This window comes from Patagioenas fasciata, chromosome 6, assembly GCF_037038585.1.
Source record: "Patagioenas fasciata isolate bPatFas1 chromosome 6, bPatFas1.hap1, whole genome shotgun sequence".
In the NCBI taxonomy this organism is placed as follows: domain Eukaryota; kingdom Metazoa; phylum Chordata; class Aves; order Columbiformes; family Columbidae; genus Patagioenas; species Patagioenas fasciata.
In genome coordinates, this window is record NC_092525.1 from 27,230,253 (window position 1) to 27,257,601 (window position 27,349).

Genomic DNA, 27,349 nt, shown 5'->3' on the forward strand with positions numbered 1-27,349 from the left:
TCCAAGCTGAAGACGTGAGTTTATTGAATGTCTGAGACATTTGCATTTAAATACAGTCAAAAAAAACCCAACCAACACATCTCAAACAGTTTACTATATGAGAGTCTCCAGTATTCTTACAACACAGTTTACAAAAATAAAATGCTACATCTAAATATGAAGGTTATGTTCCACTTAAAATATGCATAATTAGAGAATCACTTAAGAGTTGTAACTCAAAGTGAGAACAATAAATTACTAGAATACCATTTTATTAAAAGCTTTATTTCCATGTAAACGTCCCTCGTAGTTAAAATATCTTCTCAGGCAATAAAATAATTGGTTTCTAGTAAACAGGATATCTAATCTACGGCAGTTAGCTGTGTCTCCTAACACTGAATACACATCTGGACTGTGGAAATTCCCTTAAGAATTACGCAAGTAGCTGTAAAATGTTTTTTTTTTTTTTTTAAGTCTGTTTTCCTCAAGCTGTGGCTGTTTTTCCTAGTGAACTACCAACTACTACTGGTTTTAGTAGATTTGTCAACAAGTGTAGCCGTGTTAAGGAGTACTGAAAGCAACTTAATTTATTCAAATTTCATGCATCTTTTGGCTTGCAGTAGGATTTTTTTGGTACAAATTAGTTATATAACAGGAAAGGAAACTATCATGTTGTTGTATACTAGCAGTTACGTAGTTTCTGTTTAAATTCCTGTGGAAGACAGAAATGGATAATACCACACTTCTATTGACAGTAGCTAAAATATAATCTTTGTGTCAATTATTTAACCATTAAAACACTTCAAAGAGATTATAATTAACAGTAGGAAATAAAAGTGTTTAAGTAGCATAACTAGAAATAGCTCATATTAATCATAGTCAGTAACAGTACTCAAGTTTTAAAATCTTAAGTTTCCTTAAAAAACACAAATAAAAATCATTTTAATTACTATAGATTTATGGAAAACAAATCCCGCTTTTCCTAATTTAACCTGTTAAATGCAGCCTACTTCTACTTCAATAAAAGGATGTCAAACATCACTCTAAGCAGAACTTGAAGCATTGAGAGCTTTCAAAAATGGCCACAGTATTTGTTTTTCTTTAATCCAAGACTTACTGATAAACAATACAACTAATCATAACCAAATCAAGGTCATTTTAGTTTACAATTAAATACAGCAGAGCCAAGATGGAATTAGAACTGTGTCACCTAACACATCCCTTTTAAAAAAATTGATGAAAATGTTAAGAGATCTTTCATCCTTCTTGCCTGTCAGGCAAATCACTGTTTGTGCAAATTTAAATACAGTACATTGACCTCAATATAAGAGTGGACAGATAGTGAAGGAAGAAGCGTTCAACAAATCTACTGCACAGTAAGACTTTTTCAGAGTGCAAAACCCAACTATATCTACAATAAAGTGCTTCTCTTAATAAGTTATATTAATGATAGTATAGATGTTTACCTAGTTTTAAAGCTTAAGTTGCTTAATAAAAAGTTAAATCTCCCTGTACCTCCCCAGTCTTGCAAGGCAAGTTTGAAATACAAGCAAAGCACTCCATAACTGTGAAGGATTAAGCCACAATAAAAAGTTGTAAGTGGCAGTAAACTACTGAGCAGGTTTGTAAACAGTACCATCCCATTGAATCAAAAGGTTCGTGCATTATTGAACTTAGTTTCTGTGGAAGCAGCTTTTGGACTCCAGATAAAACAATCAAGCTGGCTTTCCTGATAACACACTACCGTGATTTAGTATTTTGACGGGTGATCCCACTTCTTTTGTCACTTGCCTGAAAACAGATGTCACATTTGATGCATTTAAGCCGCTAGACTTCATTTACCATTAACACAACTGATTACTGACTGGTTTAGATCTATGTAGTGGGGCTTTGTTTGTTGGTTTTTAATACATGTGAAGTTCACCTCTGCTGTTCATGATTACAATTAAGTTATGCTTAGTGCTCTTAAGACAAGGTTTTATGTTAAAACATAGCTGAGCTGTTTTGTGGAGGCCTTAATTTTAACTTGATATTAATTTTGACTTAGCAGAAGTAATTAGCTTCTCTAAGACTAAAATGGCAGGGAGGATCAAATTGAGTAATTAATTTCTTCAGGTTCTTCACCACAAGTGATCACCTGTGTAAAATACTGAAGTGGCCTTCAGTTAATCATGCTTCCAGAAAAGCAATTACTTAAAAAGCAAGTAATTCCACTAACAGGAAGTAGAGCTTACAAACGCAGCCCAAGAGCTCGCACAAGGTATACATAGCTAAACATTGCCGTCATACCACAGAAGGTGAAGCTCTAAGAGCAAGAGGCATTTCATTACTTTAAAAAAAAAATCACATTGAGTTCATTTTGCCTTTCACAACTCTTGCAACAGAGCAAACAAAACCAGAAGTATCAACGCCAGAGCTCCACGTTGTCATCTTGTCATTCTAGTCTAGCGTTTTATCACTACCTGTTCATATGCTCCAGATCCTGCTCTGAAAGAATGTTTGAAAGAAGTTAGTTCAACTTAAATGTAACCTAAATAGCAAGCAGCACAGATCAGCAAGTTTACTCATTAAAAAAAAACCCAACTAACTGCCTCAAAAAACCACAATAGCTCATAGCAGAACAGCTAAATGTGAAGTGTAGAAAATATGCATGACTACCGTGCCACTGAGTTACCAATAGTTTAATGCATTAAAGCATTTTGTGTTATACTACAGTCAAAATGAAGAATGCTAAATAATGTTACTGAAAAGGAAGTTACTGTTGGACTTCTCTATAGTTCCTTAAACATTATTTTTGGGTACCCCTCCCACCCAAACCATATCATATACAGCTAATACTTTTTATATACATTTATACGTAAAGAGGCAAATGTCTCTTAAAATAGTATATCTTCTTACATTAAGATACAAGAAAAACATCTTTCAGTGTTTTGTTCACACTGAATTGTAAATGCAGTTACAAAACTGTCTTATGCCCCACATGACAGAGCATAGTGGGTTGTTTCACATGGCAAATTGCAGTACTATGTCAAAAATTAATAGGGCAGAGCTCTGCCTTAGTATAAAATTCTGCTTGGACTGTTCTGGTAACTGAATTAGGACAGATCTCTATAGACTACTGTGGTGTGCTCTGTAACCATACATGTTATCCTAGATAGAAATTAGTGTACCCAGTTTGCAAGTAAGCCAATGAATTATCTTTTAACCACCAGTATTGCTTGCTTTGTAAAATGTATTTGTTCTATAACCTTCAGCATATTATCAGCTGCCTTTATACCTAATTCCAGAAGTACTTGCTGAAATACTGATGCCAGGTTAATTTTGTGTGATAAAGAAAAATCTTAAGAGTTACTCTGGAGGGCAGAACCATAGTATTAGAGCATATTACCTGTTTTTAATGTTTTTTCAGCTGAGAAGACTAATACCTTCAGGTCAAGTCATAGAACGGAGTATTTGAAGAGGGTTTAGAGAAGAAAAAAAAATCTCCCTGCTTCTAAAACAACTACAAGAAGATAATCTGAAGGAGATTATCAAAGGAGAGAGTTTAGGACCACAGGAGTTGAAAGAGGAACACGCCATTGAAACAGGACTAGTGTAGCATACGGAAACAGAAGGAGCTGTGTGCCAAACTGAAGGAAAATTAGGTTTGTTAGCAGGAAGACATAAAAGTTTGATACTGTAGAGGTGGATGTGTAAAAACTTTCTTCCAGCTCCAGAGAGTAACCTGGTAAATTTGTAGAGCTAAGACTTCAAACTGGTGCCTGTTTCCTGTGTCCCCACTGAAACACTGCTCATATCTGAAAACTCTGGAACTGAGACTTTCTGAAAGTTATAATTCTTATGGCTGACACATCAGTTTTATTTTGAAACTAACCTACACATTTTGTTTTAAAATCTTACAGTCTAGTTCTTTTGGTGCCTTAAAATGATACAGAAGAGAAAGATATAAAGATCGAGAATGTATGTACAGAATACTTGCTGTATAAGATGCATTTTTGTTTATGGATTGTTTGTTGTTCAGGCTACATACCTGTTAGGTAAATGATGGCTTCCAAAAGAAGTGCTTCCACCAGGTCCCACAAATAATCTTAAACCTTCTTCTAAAAAGCAAGGGAATTAACATATGTAATCTTCCTTTAATAATGCCCTAGCTAAAACTAAGTCATTTTAAATATCCAAGTTTTGTAACTGATACTTTCAGATGCCAACGTTTTTAACTAATGAAGAACAAAACTTCACATGGCATAGGTTGGAGGAACTACCTTCCTCAGAGGTTTTCCCCTGCCCTTTTCAGGCTTAAAATAATTCTCTGGGGAAGTTACCAGAGTCAAGCAAGTCTTTTCAACTTCTGAGAGACAGGATGAAACAGAAAATGTAGGGATCCATATGTACAGTCCTTATGATTACAAGCAACAGGAGCTATGAAAAAGGTGGATTTTCCTAAGGCCTGCGACATGCATCAGTTTTCCCTAAACTGCTTTGTTTATCTCCATACCTTCTGCACTTGAGTCTAAACTGAAGTCTTGACTCTGGAGTATTTTTTCAACTATATCATCAGCATCAACTCTGGTAGCATCCACCCTCTTCAGCTGTGACTCCACAGAGTCTTGCTTTACAGGATGTCTGCAAAAATAAATATGTTTATAGCTCTTAGAAGCAATATAGTAAATTATGTTATAGTTCTGCTAGGTAAGGCTTTCAAAGTTAAGTGTACCGGCAGAGCTTTTCTGATGGTGCATCTTTAACAGATGTATCAATATTGGCTTCAGTTACTTTTGGCTCCGCCTCTTCACATGGCTCTAGAATACTCCCAATTCCTGTGGAGGTGCTGCCCACTGAGAGGTTTCTCCTGTGGCAGAGCTCAGACAAACTGGATGACCTGGAGTGACATGTGCTATATCCTGTTGGGAGAGTGCAGGAGAGCTATGTTAGCTATCTTGTTGACAGCCAAAGCCATTGTATTTTACCATCCTGAAAGTGGAATTTGTGTTTGTCTTCTTATAAAGAAACTTCAAAACCCTGATGAATGTATGTGCATTTATCAACTAGGGAACTTTGGGTTTTAGATTCCAGCACATGCAGCTTTCTTTTTGTTCTAAACAACTCTTGCTTTCTAACAAATACAATGACTTGGTGTCATTACTTCTCCTTCAGCTGTTAGATCTAAGCCTCCATTTGTAAGTTACTTGTTTTTACACATGGAAGAGGTAAAATGTCATTCAGATAAGTTCATTGGAAGGAGCTAAGGGAAAAAGCTGTCTCACATCTGAACAGATAATTTATCGTGCTTTCAAGGGGAAAACAATGTTACCCTCCCCACACTTGAAACTCCTAGGATAAAAGCTTTCAACTTCAAACTCTTTTTTTAATGAGTATACTTCTTTCTACAGTCTAAAACTGTGAAAGTAAATAAACCCAAACAATTCATAACAAAATTGTTAACAGCTACCTGACAATTTTGACTGCTGACTTGCATAGCTTGATGTTCTGGAATGTCCACATGCACCAAGGTTGTCTGGGACTGAGGCACTCTTCGATGAGACATCTGCAACACATCCAAGTCAGATACTGCTGCTAAAGCCAGTTTTGTTATTACTTTACCTGTAATCTTGATTAGACTCAAATGTCAGATTTCCCAGAGGGCTTAGGGACTTGACACTGGTTTTCTACAAACCCTTTGAAGATTCAAGTGCACCAAAAATACCATGTATGTTAACAAGTATGGGTTCCTTAAAAAGTAAAATAATCATCAGCATGCTTTCCATAGTACCAGAGTAGAATGGTGTGCTAGGTTTTTTTTTCTGGCTGAAAAAGTAATTGTGGTTAAGACAAGTTAAACTGTGTTTAGGGTGAAAAATTAATAAGCTGTGTAAGTACCTGAAACTTGTTAAAAAACCAAAACAAAACAAACAACAAAAACCACCCCAAATTCCAACCTGTAATAAAATGTTTTAATAGCATTTTTTTCTAATACTCTGAATTTCAGAGTAACTACTTACATTTTAAACAATACTTCAGATTTTTACCACTCAAAATTTACGCGGCTATGCCTATCCCTGTGATTCATAAGTTGAAAATGAAGGGCCAAATTAAATGTTCACTCAAAACACAAATCCAAAGCAAATCAAGAAATGTGTCACACAGAAAAGAAAACATTTTAAATGTTAAAAATAAGGCAGGATATCAGTCTGATTTCTGTTCTTTCTTTCCATTAAATAGACTGTTTACAAAAGTAAAAAAGAGTGATTCCACTGATGTTACCTGGGGGAGTGTGTCTCCACACATAACCAAAGGTTTCTTTATGTGTCAAAGATCTGAAGTATTTGTACATCTTGAAGCTATGAAGCCAGTTATAAAAGAAGTGAGAAACTAAGAGCATTATCTTATACCTGCTATGCCCAAATGTACCACTTTTAAGTTTTCTCCACCTTTCCTGTCTTCATGCAAAGATTCTGATTCCCCAGGAATTGCAATCGACATTGCCGTGGAAGGCGGCCTGCAAGAAGAAGGTGGTTAAGATTTGCTGCGCTTTTGCTGTAATCCCTCCAAATTGATCAACACAGACTTTTCAAGTAGGCTAGCATAATTCATACTGTGCTTCAAGTTAATAGGCTTGCAACTTTTTTTCTGAAAACATACGGCCTAACCCACTGTTAAAACAAACAAACGAAAAACCAAACAAACAACACAAACCTCCCCCTCGCCCAGCCCCAACCTTTTGCTATTGAGCTTCAGGACATTTTACAGAATCCACCTGCTCAGCCCTCAGTCTTCAGGCTTCTGGGGACCCTTGGAAAGGCTTTTCCTTTTTTGATGATTGGGGGAGTGATATGTGTTTATTTTGAAGGTCTTAATTATTTTATTTAAGCACATGAATCACAAAATAATTTACATGCTATGGATGTGTATAGTACAGTACTTCATGGAACATGTGGCAAGATGGTAAGTTAAAAAATCCCAAACCCAGACAACAACAGTTGGCCAACTTGGCTTGTGCACTGTGATGTGCTCCTGGCTGTTTCATCTCCATTAAAAATATGTGAGGAGGTTCTGGGCTGATAACCCTCTCACTCCTAACAGAGGGGCCTGTGTTACCATCTCCATCTATTCCCCTTTAAATTCTACCTTCTACAAATTAAAAAAAGCATCGTGTATGACATAATTTAGATTTGGTTCAATATTTTAAAAGCTTTTGATAAAGCTTAAATGCTTGTTTCAGTTTATACCAAGACCCAAAAGGATATTTTGTTAAAATCAATAAACATCTAAGTTTGTGCTTTGCTAGTGCAAAAGAACTAATAAGATGACAAAGTGGAAGTAATCTTCTCTTGCAAGCAAATACAGCTAAAATACGTTTCAAGATGTTACCTACAGGTTTTTATAACGCTTTGTTGTTAGTGACTTTGGGAAGAGACTGTTGGTCTGCATACAAATGGATATTTGTTGACATTTTTAGATTTGACATATTCAGAGTCACTGCCTCTATCTACAGTAGCATTTCCCCTCTGATGTTACATTTGAAAGTAAAGAAAGAAACAGAAAAAGCACTTCTGGAAATATAATGCTTGTGTGACTTAATTGCCTAACATATTTCAAAAGCAAAAGCTGAATGCTTTCAGGGCTGTAACCCCAGATCAAACATCAAGCCTTCTAGGCTTCTCTGTAAAATATGTAGCTGTTTTCAGATTGTGAAATTGTTTATTTTTCCTTCTATAAAGAACATCTGGATTAGATGTTTGTTCTGTTTGCATTGAAGGTTAATGTTCCAGGAAATGGTTATATCATCAGTTTGGAAGAAAATGCCAAGTCTGAATAATTTCAGTTGGAGATTTTTTCCTCGGGACCCAGAATACTATTTAGGTGCTGATTTCAACTACTTTGGTACCAGTCAGTAAAGACCAGAAATACATTGGTTTAAAACTAATAATTGATAAATTGTTTATCAGTATCAATGAAGTATTTGTTAATAGGTCTGACTCAAAAAGTGCTAAATAACTAGGGATACAGAAGAGCTTTGCCCAATCAAACAAATTCAGATAATACCCTCTTACAATTTGTTCAGTATGCACAAGATGAGATTTCACAGTGTTCTATTCTTCTTATTGAAGGTTAGAAGAAGACATGAGAAAGGATCTTTAGTGGTGCAAGGGGACATTGAAGAGTTCCTGCAGTGAATCACCTGAGCTAGACCGGTGCAGGCAACATTCTCAGATCTCAGTAAGGTAAGGTAAGGATACAGCCACAGCAGCAATGCACAAAGTCTCTAGTTGCTACAGAAAACAGTTCTCCATTGTCCTAATAAAACCTACAAATCGTGAGTTACATGAAGTAACTTGCACCTCAGACTGAGTTAGGAGATCATGCTGCTTTTCTTGAAGCTGCAGGCTCGTTTCACTTTAAACACAATCTTTTTCACTTAAGAAAGACTTCATATCTGATTACTGCTACAGATGAAGCCTGTATAAGATTATTAGCCCTTTTAATTGGATTATTCAGAGGGACATTGATTGTCTACATTAATCTGATAAATGATGAGTTTAAATTCAGTTTATGAGAGTATTTTGAACAAAACCCCTAATCCATACTGAAGTAAAAGTTACACAAAAGGTCAAGATTGACATAACAAGGGTGAAGCTAGCAATTTTTTCCAGATTGTTTTCCTTAAACTCATTTTTTTCTTTTAAAGTTATGTGCAATACTTGGAACTCCGCCTTCGATTGTTTTTGAAAAGGCTGACATGAGAACAAGTATGCTGTCTCAGAGCAAAGGCCTCTCTAGCCTGGCATGCTGTTTCTGTCAGCAGCAAGAAGGTGCTAAGAGAATATGGCACACCTAATAATGTATCTCCCAAATATTCTTCCAGCATTTCCTCATCTGTACCTTAGGTATTTCTTGAGCCTCATAAGATGTTTTAGACTTAATAGCCCTCAAATTTTTTTTTTTTTTTTTAAATTCAGGACTGTGTCTTAATTCTTTCTTGAGCTTTTAGTATTCACAATGTGTAGTAGCAAGGAGTTCCACAGCTTAATTGCATTTGCTGGGAAGAAAAATATATCCTCTCATTTTGATTCTGTCTCCTACTAGTTTAGTTGTAACAATGTGGTCAAGGAAGTAAACTGAAGAATTTGAGTTAAACCAGAACTTAAGGGATCAAGTGTATTTTGAAGGAAGTATTTCATCAACCCATACCACAAACATCTTGTGACAAGTAAAATACAACTAAGTTAGCTTAAACCTGATCTAGACAAAATTACAACCTATTGTCATGTAGAATTACAAAACATTAACATTAAACTGAAAAGTACATATTCTTTGAACAACCCAGTCTACCAGCATTCTAAATTGTAGAAAAACAGTGGCATTAAGAGTCTTGGCAAGCACTGAGGAATATTCCACACTGCATTCATGGAAGCAGATTCTATACATATCTCTAAGCCTCTTCTTGAAATTAATGTTTAGGTTATTATAAAATCTCTTTTGTAATACAAATGATATGTAAGAGTTCTTCACTTCCTACTGATCAGGATAATGAAGTCATGCTTAGGAAGGTAGTTCTGGTCTCTGGAATTAGGAAGCTTGCCAATTGCACTGTTCCAGTTCAACCGGGGTGCCTCATACCAAGATGTCTTATTAGTCTAGAAAGACAGCAACAATGTCATCTTACTCGTGACTAGGTTTTTCCCTAGCATGTGTGATCTTTCTGTGCTGTGGTGAGTTATGGAAGCTAACATGCTCTAGCAAAACTGTGACATTTCCTTAACTACGAATTAAGGGCAATGAGATAAAAGGATCCTGAAAATATAGCGGTGTATTCTTCCAGATGTTACCTCTTGCATCTTTTACTAAGTTGCATAATGTCTTTGCTAATTAAATATCTGTAAGTGCTTTCTCTTGTACTAAGTCATATCAAATTTCTGGGGTTTTTTTAATAAATATTTTACAGTCATTTGGGACTTGTGCATAGAAGGTGTAACAGCACATTTTCCCAAACACAAGTATTAGTCAGATCACCCCATATTTATATAAGCTTGCTGCAAGAACAGTTTCTCTTAAGTGGTAATAGAGTTTTAGGGGGGTTTGGTGAGGTTGTTTTGATTGTTGGGGTTTTCTTGTTTATTTGTTTTGGTGAATGAGTTTGGGTTTGTTTGTTTGTTTTAATTACAGGTGTACAGGCTAGTATTCTTTGCTTGAAAATATACTATTTAACCAGCAAGGAGACCTATAATACTTATACTGGTATTTTTACCGTGTTAGCCGTTATTCAGCTATCATCTCATTTTTGTGCCTTTTTTTTTTTCTTTAAATTTAAGTTTTTTGCCAGATTGGACTGATTTATAAATGCAAATTGGAAGTATAATTCTGAACAAAGAATGCGTGACCAAAACACTATCTCACACAGGTATTTTATAAACTTACATTTTAAAGCATGGATCGCCAGACATTAGCTGCATGTTGATCAAAACCTACACATTAAGAAAACAAAACCCTCCGTAAGAGAAAAAAATGGACTTGGTCTGTGATACATAGTCATGTTACTAAGTTATACCTGCCACAAATCTTACATTAAAGTAAAATAAAATGACATAATTACATATGCAAATAAACACACTTATGCAAAAAACATTTTCTTAGTATACATGCAATCAAAACAAAATAGCATTTGAAGTAACACTTGCATGTACAAGATTCTGCAAAAGATACTCAGATCAAGAAGAATCTTTGAATCATTAGTAGTTAAGATAGCTTCAGGGGAAAAATAGACAGGAAATCCAAAAGGTTAATGAGCAAACAGAATATTGTTTAAAACAGTGGGTGCTGAAATATGTTCTTTGCTGAGAGTGTTTAACAAACTGCTAGCATACGAGAACTGGTTGTACTAACATCGGAAAGAGTAAAACCACAAAAGATAAATAATGCCATAGGACAACAATGCGTTGAGAAGGCTCATTAGCTGGGTCAAAGCCATCAATTAGAAGTTTTCTGGAAAAAGTCTATGACTGTCTTAAAAAAAACAAAGTACGTGCTTAGATGGTATACTCAATGGTATGAGAAATTAGTCCTAGTGTTGTGGTAGGAAAAGAATTTTTTTTTAATTTACTTGTAACATTCTGTATGTAATTATTTTCAGGCTAATGCAGTTTATTCAGTTTTTTAAACTCCCTGGACTAATGAAAGACAACAGCAGAGTGAGTTTCTTCAGCAATGCTCACCAATTGTTACATTGATTACTATCAAATAGAAAAGGACAAGTTCTGGGAGTCATAAGGTGTTGAAGCTGACTTATGCAGAAATAAGCCAATTAGGAGGTTCACTCTTAGAAAAACTGCACAAGAAGTTGTCGAGTCTTAAACACGTAATTGCTACATTTATATGAACGTGTTAATGACTTTATTGTATTTCCCCATCCCATTTTTCTATTCCTGTTGGAATAGCAATACCTTTTGAAAGCTTTTCTTTTACAGCTAGCCAGCTCCATTGCAAAGAATAGCAGAAACTCTGGTTTTGACTGAATGGATTTTAATGATCCTCACTAAACAGTGCTGATGCTTTCACTTTAAATAGTTTTCCTTCTAGAAAGAGGTTCAGCAAATATGTTTTAAATTTCATGAAGTGCTTAATAATACCACTTGTTCTCTGCTTTATTAACTTAAGCATGATAAAGGCGAGAAATTACTTTACTTTGAGAATGGAGTTATCCTGTCTTGTATTTTTGGTATCATAACCTTCCAGTAAGCAGCGACGAGTGGTATTTCCCGATCCAGCAAACTCTGATAGATTTAGATCTGCAAATCCCAACTGTTAAGAGAAAATAACAAAGTTAGTAGTAAGCATATTACTTAATGAAGGTACTTGCTACATGCAGAGTGTGCCATGAGTGTGCCATTCAACAGCAGTTACTCACAAATATGAACAAGAGGATGCCCATTGCAGGGAGAGGCCCAAAAGCAGAAAACAAACTTTGGAGCATCAAATTCAGGATAGCTCTATTTTCAGTTAAAAATTTAAGTCTCAAGAGATAAGGAACAAGGAGTATTTTCTTTATTTTTAAAATTAAACACACAGAGGAGGGTTTACTTTTATCAACCCTTTCAACATACTAAATTGAAAGAGAAGAACACATTCTGGTGGTGTAATATTATACCCACTAAACACACTAATCAAGAGTTCCAAACCACTGTGTCTCTATAATGCGCATAATGAAATAATGGATATTAGAGTACTATTCTGGAATTACTTTAAAAGGGCATAAAATGTCAAGAAAGAAAAGCCAATTTGTAGGCAAAATTAGATACACCTCAATTTACCTTTGCATATGCCTTTCCCCCTTTTAACTCCTAGAGAAAAAGAAAAAAGACATGTCATTAGCCCTTAAAGATACTGACTGGGGATTTTTTGTTTGATTTGGGTTTTTTTTGTTTGTTTGTTTGTGTTTTTTTAGAAAAGCAAATACTAATATTTGTTTTAAAATAGCTCAACACACATTTGCTAGGCTGTACTGTTGTCATTTAGAACCTGTTATTGATACTGCCATCAGTGCAGGCCAGCAGAAGACTGTCATCTTGGCGGGGCGAGGAAATGTGAGTGCCCCATGCCAACCAGCATTTGGCTCTTGCAGAGTCTTGCCCCAAGGGCAGCAAGTGCTGTACACAAAATTCTGATACTTAGCACAGTTCAAGGCTTCAAAGTTTACTGCTGCTTGCTAGAAGTATCTATCAGGGGTGACTTCACAAAGACTGAGTGATTACTTTGTCGTCCTGCTGGAATAAGTGTACTTTTTAATAAGAACATAAAAACCCATGAATTAGAGATAATTAAGAAAATTACTAGGAAATTTTGACTAGAATATCTGACATGATTGCAGCTAAAATTTCGTGTATGAAATTTATCAGACATTTAAAAATTAAACCAAAACAGGTAAAGAAAGAGCAGTGAAAACAGAGAAAGGAAAAGAGCTACTTACCTTCCGTACAGACACCCTGCAAACGCAAGGATCCAGAATCCCTGTTGTGGCACTGGCACTGATTTTACACATAAATAAGAACTTTTTCTTCCAGCGGACACAGTTTGCCTGTACCACCTCCCTGCAAACAGAGAGCGTGCTTGGTATCAGTTGCATATACATCAGGACCATAAGAAACAATAGGGAAGCTCAAGATACAAACAGCAGAACCAGTGTTTGTAGAGTGCAAACCTTCATGCAAAACCTGATCCACGGCCTGAATAACTCTTCTTCGTTCTTCTCTTTGTGTGGCAAGACCAATAACTTATTTCAAACATGGAACACAGTATTAGACCTACAGAAAGATTCAACAGCCAAGTGATTTCTCCAGTTTGCCTCAGGAGCGTGAAGTCTTCCTGAACATTAGCTGCCAGGCAGGCACTGCCTTCCAAGCTGCTGAGCTTTGGAATGTGCTCAAGATTCCGTCTCTGAGAAGCAGTTTTTCCATACAGAGAAAGGGAGCATCATACAAGCAGATAAATTTGAGGCCCAGGAAAGTACAAAGGAGATGATGTACAATAACCAGATCTAAAATAATGCATTTGGGGCAAACAAGAATTTCAGCTACTTGCTGGGAGCTTGCCATTTGAGAGCAAAAGAAGATGACATATCAGAATGGATTTGTTCATCACAGGAGGGTTACAACCTGACAGTTTGATGCAGCTGAGAAAAAAGCAAAATGTAGGATGCTTTCAGCTATATTAATGTCACTATATAAGGCTCAAACGGAACACATTCTATTTGGGTAACTCTGGTTGAAAAAGACTCAAAAATGAACAGGTACAGGAAAGACAAATAGAAAACTCCTGTATCTTATAAGAAAAGATTACATATGATAAAAATACACTAGTGATTCAAACACTTTAGAGACCAAATAGCTTTAAGTCAAATGACAAGTGGTTAGGACCAAAATAAGGCGTAATCAATTTAAAAGTGAAAATTACAAGGTCTCAAGCCACAGAGCACATTTTTAGAGCAGCCTTCAAGTAAGAAAAATAGGAGCAAAAAAATCTTACTGTAATTAAGATCTTACTGAACTCATTAATGTTTATAACTATACAAGGGGTGAGTGTCATGAGGATGGAGCCAGGCTCTTCTCAGTGACAACCAATGGTAAGACAAGGTATAATGGCTTCAAACTGGAACACAAGAGGTTCCACTTAAATATGAGAAGAAATTTCTTCTCAGTGAGGGTAACAGAACACTGGAACAGGCTGCCCAGGGGCGTTGTGGAGTCTCCTACTCTGGACACATTCCTGTGTAGCCTCATCTAGGTGTTCCTGCTCTGGCAGGGGGATTGGGCTAGGTGATCTTTTGAGGTCCCTTCCAATCCCTAACATTCTGTGATTAAAGACAAGGTTGGCTAGTTTGTCAATAACAGGCAACATAAGGACTGTGATTCTGAGGGACCCTCCTCAATGATCAAAAGCTCTTTTCTAGTCTCACGTTTCTTAACTTGGAACTGTGGAGAAACTGTGCTAATTTTTTCTGCCACTCTAATGCTTCAAGTGCAGTCTTCACATATTAATGTTGTCCTTTTCTTTCTCTTCCATTTTTTCTAATACATACATTCCCATGTTTTTCTTATTAGCTTCTTGCAGCAGCTTATTAGTGAAGATCCAGTCTGACATCTGTAACAGAGGTAGAATTCTGTGGTTCCACAGAAGTTGGAGTCAGAGTTCATCACCTGTGGAGAAATGATGAATCTCAAGGCTCCCACAAAAGCTCTTTTTGCTGTGCTGGTCAGACTGCAAGCAACAGTGCTCACTGGCACCAAAACTTGCTAAGGTAGGAATAAACTAGCCTGCCTGAAATGAGTCAGTTTAATGATCGCAGACTAACGGATTCTGATGATACAACACTGAGTCATATTCAAGCATGTGACCTAAAAGGAACAGGCTCTGTACACCACTAGCTACCCACCCGTTGTGTTTTATCCGTTATGTTTTACATTGTAAACTTTCCTGTGCTTTGGAAAAAAAATATCCAAAACTGCCAGTGTATTAGTTATTTAAATCCGAAATAGAACCTGAATTCAAAAAAGGCAAATTACTAATAGCTTCATCTTCTACTGGAAACAGGCTTAAGAAAGAAGTCATCAAGTAAAATACAACCTTAAAGGGATATTTGATAACTGCTAGCATTTGTGATATGTAGAAGGCTTGGGAACATCTATTGTAGCACTTATGTGATAGTTGCTCAACTCTCATGCAAAGGAAATAGTTGACTAGATGTCCACTATTGAGCAGAACACAGCTATCCAGTTCCTAGGTATCTGGGGCCTGCATATTTGTAGGTTTCATATGCTGCGCTTAAAGATAACGTAACTTCTGAGAATGCTCTTTTTCTGCGCATCACAGTGGTCCAGTAACTTAGAAATGAATTGGTTTTCAGTTATTTTTTCTCTAAGTAACCTTTTGAGCTTATCCTAAAAATTAAAGAATAGCAGGTCCTCTTTTCTCTTAAAAACACCACCCCATCAAAATCAGTTTTACTAGCTACAGATTATTTATTCAAATAGAGAAGGACTATTTTGTCACTATCTTAAGTTACTAAATACACTGTAGTACTCTGAGCCTTCTGTCAACAGTTCTATCAGGATAGACTGAGAATGCTAAAAGCTCTTAGGAAACAATGCTAACGTCCTCTTGGGAGCACCAGAAGCAACTGGCGTGCATTGATACTTAAAGACAATAGACTTGAACATACCATTGTAATTAAAAACCTTCTATATTAAGGGGATAATTAAAAATGCTGTCACCTAAACAAAGTGATTGTTGTAGCCAGCTCTCTCTTTTACTAGAAAGAGTTACTGAAATTAAATGTTATCAGAAATATGTATCAATACTAAAATGCATGCAATTATACAAACCTTTATTAAGTTTGAAAGAGCAAGAACTCTTAACAATTCTTTGCCTTAAGCTTTATCTTTAGACCCAGATCAAGGCATATCAGCTATGCCATGAATCCACAGGGAGCATTTGCACATTACTGTGCATCCAAAAATATCTGCAAAACAATCCAGTCTCAAGCGTCCTTTTGGAAAGTAAAAGCAATATAGATTTTCTGCTATTTGTTATAAGGCTATAAGACAATGCTACAAGACTGAAAGCGGTCACTTGTCATCCATAAAGCTCAGAAAATCCCCTCCCATAGCATCTGCTCATCACACAATTAGGACAGTTGTCACCACCCTTACACCCATCACTTATCACCCAGGATACCATTGGGACGACCAGTAACAGAATCACTTCTCCTCTTCTTCATTTCAGCAAGTTCTTGTAGTGTTTTTACATGTCATATTTCCAGTTATTAACAACACTTTTTCCTACAAATAATGCCTTTGATTTTCTAGATGTTTCTGTAAACTTATAAGGTCAAAATCATGTACTGAAATCTTTGTGCAACTCAGTATAATGGTTCAGATTATGTTTCTGCTTTTCAGAACAGCTTTCCACCTCTACAGCAAGCTACAGTCAAAGCCGCTTTACATTGTACAGTTATATAGTATTCCAGAGAGCACTAACATTATAGTAAAATATAATTTAGTGAACATTAAATGTAGTATTTTTGTTTGTAAATACAAGATAGGTGTAAGTAACATCTGCTTGGTAAATGTAAGTGTCCTTAAAACCTTTAAGCATCGTGAATTTATTTCAACATACAAATACTACTATAGGTATATAATTTTTCAAATAAGGAAGACAGCACAAAACCACTACATTTTTGGAAGACGCAGTCCACTCATAACACAGGTCAGGATTTATTCAGGCAGGTAATTTAATAGACATTGAATAGGACAATCAGGTTTTTAAGTTCTCTTACAAACAAGAGATTAAAAGTTACAGTAAGAGTGCCTCAGTTATACATATTGATGCTCTAATTATCGTAAAAATAAAATCAGGTAAAACCAGGAATACCCCTTCCTCCTCATAAGGACCTCAAAAAACTATTGTTAGTTTCTTTCACTGGCATATTGTCAAACTGTTTTTAAAAAAAATCAATATATTTGGAACATTCATACACAGTGTGCAAAAAGACCCCAACCAGACCCCTTGCCCCCCGGAAAAGTTCTTCTAATTCCATTATATAAAGAAAAAAATTATCACATTTTCATGAAGGTAATTTTTGTGTGAAGAAAAGCACCAACAAGTTATTCCTCTCATGCAGAAAAAAAGTCAAATAATCAGAACACTTAACTTTTAATTGAGAATAATGTCTAATATTTTAAGATTCTTAATTCAAGTGCCAGACCTTTAGAAAATAAACAGTTTTATTGATTGGTTACTATGGAAATGAACCCAGATAACTTCTTGGCAATTGGGCCGACGCTACAGGGCAGGCTGGAGAAAGCTTTCCGTTATGAGTCAGCTTCCTCTGAGCCTCACAGTCACTTTACCACATGCAAAGCAAAACCAGTTGTTTTATGAATCAAAATACATCTTAGTTACTAAGATGCATTCAAATACATACTAAGTTGTCATGCTTTGGTGTAACTTCACTAATCCTGTAAGACCTAACTACGAATAAATTGGATAGATATTTTGAGATAATTGCTTCCAAAGCATAGGTTAAGTTACTAGCAGTTCAACAAATAAGCATTGTTTCTCTAGAGAAACAATTTCACATGGACTAAATTTCAAATGCAAGAATTCAGGTGTAGACAAGTCTTTTTCTGGATGCATTTTATGTGCTGTACATAACTGCAGTTTAGAATGATGAAAAGTCTTGGTTTTTTCTCTTCCACAAAAGAGAAAACACAAAAACCAACACAAAAGAAAGAAATCCTAATCCAACCAACTTCTCATCCTAATTTGTTAAAAAGTGATGGGATTTTTTTTGACCACCAGATTGGTTGTTCATTTCCACATGAATAAAATATATGACTAATGACTTGTTTCAGCAAATAGCCACAAACACAAAAATCACTTTTTAAGGACCTTAAATGTCATGTGAAAAACCCCTTCTCACCAAATAGAAAAGCTTTAACAAGAGAGGCTTAGAAATAAAGAAACTGAAACTCTTTATGGGCATTTACCAAAATACTGTGTTTCATTAGTTAGGAAAATGTTTCTTCAGGTTTTTGTCTGAATTATTCTAGACAGCCAAGTATAACATTTAGCCATATGGAGGTGATTATGTTAAAGAGATTCTTTTTCTACTGCAATTATTTTAGACTCCTTGATCAAAGAAACAAAAAATTGGGAGCATTTGTTTTAAGATGCCATTCAGTCTTTATGTCAGACTACTTTCACATGAAACTACTTCTAGCAATACCGTTGGAATCAATTGGGTCAGTATGCTTCTTTATGTTAAGGAAAGGGGTGTTTGCTTAGACATCTTACAGCTTTTGTACAGAACATGAGTTGCCTACACACTATAAATACCTTGAAAAAAATAGCTATTTCACTTCATGAAGTAAATGAGAATATTATTGTTAAAATTGTTTTTTAGAACTGGTAGTTTGATAGGAGAGTTGCTTTGGACTTCTAAGAATTATTGAGGCCAGTTTCTTAGAATCCAAAATACAGTGAATAAAATGCCTTTAGAAGAATTCTCTCTGAGCAACTGCAGCTTTTCCAATATTGGCCAAGTTTTTCTTGCTTTTTCTCAGGGAAAAGTATATCGTGTTGATGAGACAATGCAAGAGAATTGAGACTGCTGCAGCTCCACTCCCCACATCCAGCGCATTGCGAGGGTGAAGACATGCTCCCGGTAAGCACCTACACGCAGGTCACAAACACAGAGAGCACCCACAGAGACGGCACCAGCAGCTTCAGCCTGCTCCCTGCTCTGGTGGAACAGGACAGGGTTTGCTAGAAAGACCCACATATGTGTAACACAGGTGATCTGTCCCACTATTCCAGGCCAGCTGCTGGCACCAAGACTCTCACTTCAGTCACTGACACAAGGGACACACGGGCCCCTGTGACCCACAGGACCACTCCTGTGGCTGGCACTTAAGTCCATTCACTCATGTCTCTCCTGTTGCTGGCCACAGGCACCTGGGCCCTCTGATGCAGAGTCTTGACTCCAGCTGCTGGCACTCAGCCCCCCACACCCGATACACACTGAACAGAGAGCCCTTCACTCAGGAAGGAGTTAGAAGGTACTTTGAGATGAAGAGACAACAGACTGCACTGATTAGAAACAGGGCATGGCCAGACAAATATACAAACTAGCAAGCTATTCTCACCTAACTGGCCCACTGATCACCTTACCTCTCTATTTTCCCCACATTTGCTCCTCCCCAAATGACCTAAATTCTTCTTCCTTTAGTTCCTCTCCTGACATTCCATAATAAGCTGCTTCCCCTGCGTCCCATCATGTGTCTCACAGCGCTATGCAGCAACTCCCCTCAGTCCGAAAGGTGCTTTGGTGTTAGCACAACACAATGGGTTTTCTGCCTGGACAATGGGGCTGGGGCTCCCTGGACACAGCCCTGGCACAGGCCGAGACAGGGTGTCCCCTCCACCAAGTCCATAATTTCATTTCCCTATCTGCCTCTCTGTCCTTGGACCTGTATAAATGGGGCCTTTGATGGGCCAGTGGCTCCTGGGACAGGCCTTGGAGTAGCTGGGGCAGGATATTATTTTAGCTCCCCCACCCTCCTTTGCATTTTTTCTGTACTCGTTTCTGGGTGTGCACATGAACTTCTCACCTACTCTAACAGCTTCCTTTGATCGGCCCTTGGCTGAATAAACTCAGTACAGTTAGCTCTGTACTACTTATACAAATACAGCATTTAGTAGATTGAAATAACACAGTCACTTTTAGCACAGAAAACAGCATTTTAAAATGGGAACAATATCCCATTCTTAGATATATTTATATATATATATATATATAAATAAATAAATCCAAACATCTTTCTTCTGCAGAACACCAGAGCACCTAACAAAGAATGACAAATGCCATGATCCCACCCAAGAGACAGGAATTAAGGCATTAGCCTATAATCTAGCAGTTTATCAACCACACTTTCAGTGCCCTCATTGGTTCAGGTACTTTACAGCAAGATTTGACCTTTCCTAGGCTATCTTTAGGATTAGGAAGACGTTGTTGGATATAGAGTTCTCATTTATACTAGGAAACACATAACGGTTTGACATGCAAGAAAACACCCTCTTGCACCCCTCTTACCAAAAATCTACATTATTTCAAATTTGTGCAGTCTCACCATTGAGTGAAAGCTACAGATACCCATACAGCAGGCTCCCAGAGCAACTGAGCTCCTGTCTTATCAGTCCACTTTCAAGCAAAACATTGTGCACTGCTATTCAGTCTCCCAGGATCTGCCAGATAGGTTGGTATTTGTGAAGTGTTAGGATCCTCAGAATAAAACTACTCTTACTACACAGAAGTGTTGTCTTCTTGTTTGGTTTAGATTCACACAGCTGAAATGTCGAACAATATGGTTTACTCCTGCCTTTTCTTTTAATATCTCTACTGTATGCACAATCAAAAATATAAACAAGATCACACAACAAAGAGATCCTTCACTTTTAAATTAAATCAAAGGTCTTTACTGCTGAGTTGATGATGGAAGTAAAACCAAACACATGGACAAATATAAAATTAGCACAGGGATTTTAAGGCAAATAAAAGATCTAGTACCAGTACCAGTTTCATTCAAATGTATTCTATGCATTTAATACACATACATGCTGCCCATATATGCAGCAATTCCAGCATCATTATCTTTAAAGAACATTGAGCTACAAAGGAGCAAAAAACATTCAATATAACTTTTCAAATACCAAGCTATACCTTAAATTGTTATTTGATAACCAGAATGCTAAATTTAGTCTTCATATAGAAAGATGCATCTCTTGAAGTTAGAGATCAGAGCATCAACTCCAAAGTTCACACTCTAGTAGTAAACTTATGTGAAGCTTCCATTTATTTCTTATATTCAGGAAGAAATACAGTTTACTTTTCCTTTAATATTCTGTGTTTTCTCTGTGCCAGAGTTATATAAGATATATTCTCTCCAACAAAACATTTTTTTCCTAAGCATTGCAAAAAAATGAACAAAACCAGACATTTACAAACAGAGCTCAAATGTTTCACAAATTTCAGCACTAAGCAGACCAGCAAACAGCTGGCTCTGCAGGAAGAGCTCCACTTGTTTACAGTATACAACTCCCCACTTAATTTGCTGTTAGTACACACAAAACTTTTATAGAGCAGTAATTTTCTATTGCACATGTTTTTACTCATAATAAACAGGTTACATCTTGAACCAGCAACATTTCATGTCAAGTATTTCCTATAAAAATCATCACATTGAAACAGCTGCCTTGGAATACCATTACTTATGAAAAACTGCTGGTTACAGGCAAATGCAGAGACCAAAAAGGTAATCGGCTCCATGAAGGGCAAACTGCAGTAGCAAGAGTACAGCCAGCAGTTCAAAGGAAGTGATTGTTCCCCTCTGTTGAACATTTGTGATACTCTACTTGCAGCCTTGCATCTGGTTTCGGGAGCCTCACAGTAGAAGAAAGACACTGATAAACCAAAGCAAGTCCAGGGGCTGTGAGATGAGGGTCTGGAGTCAAAGATGAGGAGGATGAAGCACCTGATGGGAGAAGTTTGGAACATGGCATTTTTACAATCTGAAGAAGAGATGAAGGAAGATGTAATTGTCATATTCAGCCATCTCTATTGAGTTAGAGAGAAGATGGAGCCAGATGTTTCTTAATGGGGAACAGAGAAGTGGAAAGAGGCAGTAACAAAAGAAATTCCAATAAAATAAGGGGAAAAAAAAGTTCACAATAAAAGTGATGAAGCAGAGGGGCAGGTTGTCTACAAAGAATGGAATCCCCATTCTTACAGATCTTCTAAAGTTGACAGGACAAAGCTCTGAGTTTCCTGATTTAAGTTAGCCTTGCTTTGAGCAGGAACTTGGACTCTGTGATCTCTAGCACTCCCCTCTACCCTACATTATTCCATGAATAGAAGTAGTCTTTAAAATATGAAGGCAATCAGGTGCCATGCTGCTTGCAAATAGCAAGCTCATGGCAACGAAATACTATGCTCCATGTACTGTGCTGGGGTCAGAGGGAAAATGAACAACACAAGAACATCACCACCAGCTCTTTTAAACTGAAGTGCCTTTTCTTCTGCACAAACCAGACACATCAAGCATAAAAGCTTTTCCCTCCTTCCACACCCTCTTCTTTGACAGATGCCTGTCATGCATCTCTTTTCAGGAACGTTGTATCTCTTACCAGTACTTACAGTTACAGTAACAAAAGTCTCACAAGGACAAGCCCTTTTTGTATCTGTAATAACCAGCTACATCCCATGCAAAAATGCAGTCTGTACAAACATTTTGTTTCTTGTCCAGTCCTTGTACATCATGTTACCTTCCTCAAACCTCTTTTCTCAAACTGTTGACTACACACATTTTATTGTAACTGTTAATGAAAGGCTGAAGAGGTACAAAGAAGCTACATTTTAAAAGTTATAATTTGTGTTGAGAACTTTTCCTTCTTACATCTTCGTCTCTACAGGGGACAAGGCGTGTAAGATGCTTGACCAACACTCTCACAGCTGAGAAACCACTAAGTGCTGAAAAGTGCAGCTACAAAATTGCAAGGCAGGATTTTTATCTCTCTACCAATTTTCCTCTCAGCATCTTACAACTTACTTTGTTTCAGTTCATCCAACTGCAAATTTGATTACAGCTGAAAAACTATTAGAAGTGGCATCATCCATTGCCAGCTCTGAAGACTGTCAACAGGATTCATACATCACACAGGAAGATGAGAGTGATAGGAACAGTACTTCCATGTGACAGGTATGTTTTTTCTAACAAGTGCTTTTGTTTAAAAACAGAAAGCTGGTTAAGCTGTGTTACTGTCAATTTTCCCTTTCAAATGCAATAGCAGCAACACAGAAAACAATGGTTAAAAGCAATTAGAAGAGTTTGGTCAGGCAGAAAATGTACTTGCCGGAGTCGCAAAAAATAAATGTAGTTTCAGGCAGCCGAGAAGAAGTAGCCAAGCATAACTAGAAGTAAGAAGTGCTTATCTGGATGATAAGAAATCAATTTCTGCAGAAGATAATTCCATACTCTAGCCTGTATCCCTCAAAAATAAGAATATATTCATGCTAGTCATGTCAGAGCTCTGAGACTGCCTCTCAGGACTCAAGAGCCTCCTGTACATTAAAAAAAAGCTTCCCTAGCATCTGTTGGGGAATAAGATGTTTTGATGAAAAAGTTGTAGTTCTCAGCTGCTCCTATTCTGTCACACAGATACCGATGACAGCCAGCTTCTTAGTTTTGAATGTTGTTTTGTGAAAGAAGAGAGAAACATGAGCAGCCTGAAGTGTCAGAAATCAGATCTCAAAGGCAGGGGGATATGACCGAACTGAAGACTGCAGTCATAAGAACACAACAGCCAGTAAGTCCTTCCCTTGAGTGTGAGTGGAAATCGGGCTAAAAATGTAACTACCAGGCTTACAGCTACTCTAACCTAAACCTATACAGTCCAGTGTTGAAAGTACATCCTCAAGAAAGAAGATATTTTCCAAAATTTCTTTGATTTCCTCATATCCCATCTGTTCTTTTGCTGCTGGTTGAGCAACAACTCAGCCTATGAGCAGTTATCTATTCTTGGGGCCCATCAATTATTTCTTCAGTCTGCTAGAATGAGGGCAGTTGCAGACAACCTGTACTTTCAGTGGCTTTATGTCCAAATTAGAGTAGCTTTGTATAAATATGCTTGGTATTTAGTCAAGACTGTAACTTAGAATAGTATTTTTCTGTTCAATATATTAATAGATGTAATTTCTGCCCTAGAATAATCTTCCGTCCTTTCATGGTACAATAGACATTATATGCACAGTATTTTACTACCAGGCAGTGTATAGATACATAGTATCCTGGAATCTGCACAAATATCCTGTTCTAGTGTATCCAGTTTCAGGGAGAGCTATCTAGTGTCAGTGACCCAGGGAAATTAGAACTGTAGCAAGATGCCTTTCCACATAAGAAGCCAGGCTCAAGCTAGGAAGTTTTATAAAAGAAAATGAGGTTTGTTAGCATAACTGCATGCATCCACGGTCCATTTGCTGAAAATCCACCCTTTGTTACAAAATCTAAAAATACTGTTGTAGAGATCCAGAAGTCATATAGAAAGCAATTTCAAAAAGGGGAGGGCAAGAATTACACTGTATTGCTGGTTGGCAATTTACTAAAATACTCAAACAAAACCTTCCCCCCTTCTGCAACTTCTTTAAAGGTTTCCCATGTTGTAGAGTCAAAGCTTATAACCCCTGGAATTCTCCCTAGAATTCCAGGGTCCTGTTCTTGCACACACACTCAAACATTCCCCACAGGTTTAAATGCTGCTACTACTACCTGGCTGCTCAATGCCCTTTGACAGTATGAGACTACTTTAAAAAGCTGAATATTTTGTCAGGTAATTAAGCATTTAGCGTTATAATATTCAGAATTTTTTTCTAAAGTAAATATTCACAAATATACATAGGGAAGTTTCAAATACAAGTTCACAAACTGGAGTTTTAAAAAACAACATACAAACAAAAAAAACCCCATAGTAATGTGTAAAAAAATTAATATGGTTGCTATTTATGTATCTCCATGTATTATACATTATCTGAAATGAGTTTGTTTATTACCCTCTGAAACACAATGGAATTCTTCAGTCTTCTTCAATAACACTAAAAAGATCACTACTTTAAGGATAAGACTGCCAGCTCACACTGAAACTGATAAATGCCTGCAACTAGAAGATGATGGCCATTAAAAAAAAGTTCACAACTGATGAGTTTTGAAATCCTGCCACTCTAATGTTAGCTTAATTTCATCCTTATTTATTCAGACCTTTGCTGAATCACCACTGTGAAAAGTCCATCTGTTAATTCTTAAGCCAAGAGCAAAGGCACTCCCTAAATTGGCACTGAAGGATCGCTGCAGAGGAATTCTTTACCTTCCTATCAGCATATCTCAACACTTCTCAGTCCAGCAGGAATGGACTCAGTTACAGTCACAAGGACTCTGACATACCAGCATATGTTTTACTGCTCTTCTTATTTTTAAGCCATACTCTCCAAAAAAGAAAGCAGAAGCCTCTTTGACTCCAGCACAATACTTTCAACACAGTTTTTTACATCATCACACTTCTGCTGACACTCCCTACATACACATACTACCTCCTGTCAGTCATATTTCACTCTAATACACTGTTCACATTCATAAAGATATGCATGTATGCTTTCAAGCTTTTATTTTTAGTTTTGTAAACAGGCAAGGCAAAAAAAGGCTAAGATCACACTAATGTATCAAAAACATCAGCTCAGCTGAAATAACTCATTTAAAATACTATGACCTGTCAGCCTGTGAAAATGACTTCAAGGCAGTATGGGCTGCATTAGGACAGTAATGGCACATTAGTGCCTAAAATCATGATTATCATCATCTATGACTCCTGAAGAAGTTGGTCACAAGTAAAGCATTGAAGAGACAGGAAATGTGGGCAGGAAAGTGATGAATTGAAGACCCTGTACAGAAGAAAAAATAGTTTTCAGTCATACATGCTAGTATAACAGAATGGGTAAATGAGGATGTTTTAGGCCAAAGTTCCATTTTTATGCTTGTTATTGTCCTTGATGAATTCTAGTTGCAGAAGCAAAAGCAGATAATTAAGCAAGCTCTGTAACAGCAGTATTTTAATAAGAAAATAACTAAATATTCATGATTTGTTACTGATTTCTGTCTGCTTCCAGCATTCTACAAGACATTTTTCAGTAAATCCTTTTCATAATAACATTAAAGTAATATTATAACCTATACAACGTGAACAAGTGTAATGGGAAGGTAGTTTCCTCCTCCCCGGACCTGAAGCCACAGCACAACCCTCCTATTGACAAGGTTCTGCCTCTGCCTGGCACCTGGAAAAAATTAACCCGCTTGCACTGTGTTTACCCATCACTACCAGCGGATTGGAAAGCCACTGTCACAGCATATGACAGCTCTACTGCTGAGGGACAAAATAAGAAGGAAAAAAAAAAAAAAGATAAAAAGACATCTGTTTACTGCCGCACTTGTGCTGCAGAATTAAGCATGAACAAAGTAACATGTATGACCTGAATACCTACACGAAATGAGAGGAGCTTTCCATCAAGCTATTTATGTTAACTCTTTGTGTAAATATCCACTGAACGAAATACAGAGATCCAGTGGCCAACAGAATAAAACACCAAGGTCGCACAGCTCACATTGACAGGGGACAGCTCCGAACTCAAAGTTGGCGGCAAGAAATTTCTTCCCCTCCTGTTACCGCACAATCAGCTTTACAGCTCAGGACGTTATGGCACAAGCGACCGGTTTCTTTAGGACAACCCTCCTCCACTCACAGATTCATTTCCCGTATTTTAAAGTGTTACGACTTCAAGCAGCGAGCAGCCACGCAGACGAGGAGCCTGCAGGCGCTCCCACATCTGTTCTGCTGGTGCTGGTGGCGCGGACGGGACGAGCAACCAGGCAGCCTGCCTGCTGCTAAGCTGCCGTGCCCCCGGAGCTGTGAGCGCCCGCTCCCCTTCCCGCTGCCCCAGCTGGGGACCCAAGCCACCAGGAGCCCCGGGGCTGCCGCTGGTGCGCGGAGTCGCGGCGCAACCGCTCCCTCCCCCGGCTTTGCCCCATGCGGGAGGAGCGGCCGCCCGGGCTCCCGGGGGGACGCGGCTCTGCGGGGTGCGGGCTGAGCGGAGCCCGTCGGAAAGGGGCGGCCGCGGCCCGGCTGGGACTGCCGCCCCTCAACCGCTCGCCTTGCGAGCCTCGGTGACACCTACCGGGAGGACTCCCCGCTGAAGCTGCCCCCGTCCAGCAGCCGCACCTTGCAGAAGAGGATGCCGTTGACGAAGGGCACGGAGGAGAGCTCGTCCAGCTCCAGCTCCACGCGGAACTTGAACTTCTTCTTCTTCATCATGATGAAGGCCATGGGCCGGGGGCTCCCCGGCGGCCGCCCCCCCGTCCGCTCAGCGCCGCGCGGCAGCTCCGCTCCGCGCCGGCCGCCCCGCTCCGCTCCCATCCCCTCAGCGAGGGCGGCACCGCCAGGCCGGCCCGGAGAGCTAACTGCTCCCAGCTCTGCTCCTGCCCGCGGCGCCGCCCGGCCAGCGCTTACATGGCAGCCGGCACCTCCCTTTCAAACCCGCCCGCCTCCGCTCCGCCCGCGGCCGCCAACGGCTGGCGGCGGGGCGCGGCCGGCAGCAGCTTATCCGGCAGCAGCCATCCCCCGAGCCTCGGCCGCTGCCCTGCGAGGGCTCGAACACCGGCGTGGCGCTTCAGGAAGAAGCTGGCCGGTGCCGTTGCAAGGTTGTTTAATAGCGGAACCTGACGTG

General features: G+C 38.3%; 1 protein-coding gene across 3 annotated transcripts; it reads right to left on the bottom strand.

The window, feature by feature from the left end:
- EEIG2 (EEIG family member 2) lies at nt 1-27,151 on the bottom strand. 3 transcript variants are annotated; one of them, XM_065842138.2, is made up of 11 exons: nt 26,801-27,151; nt 12,941-13,061; nt 12,285-12,314; nt 11,659-11,775; nt 10,396-10,442; nt 6,369-6,475; nt 5,429-5,524; nt 4,694-4,880; nt 4,475-4,602; nt 4,010-4,076; nt 1-2,466 (listed from the first exon to the last, which is right to left on the bottom strand). In XM_065842138.2, the coding sequence occupies exons 1-11, from the start codon at nt 27,037-27,039 to the stop codon at nt 2,424-2,426; spliced, it is 1,182 nt and encodes a 393-aa protein (XP_065698210.1). In that variant the 5' UTR covers nt 27,040-27,151; the 3' UTR covers nt 1-2,423. The 3 variants fall into 3 exon arrangements, with proteins under 3 accessions (XP_065698210.1, XP_065698212.1, XP_065698209.1); XM_065842140.2 differs by having other exon boundaries at nt 1-2,461; nt 4,010-4,079; XM_065842137.2 differs by having other exon boundaries at nt 4,010-4,079; nt 26,801-27,149.
- Nucleotides 27,152-27,349: the final 198 nt, after the last annotated feature.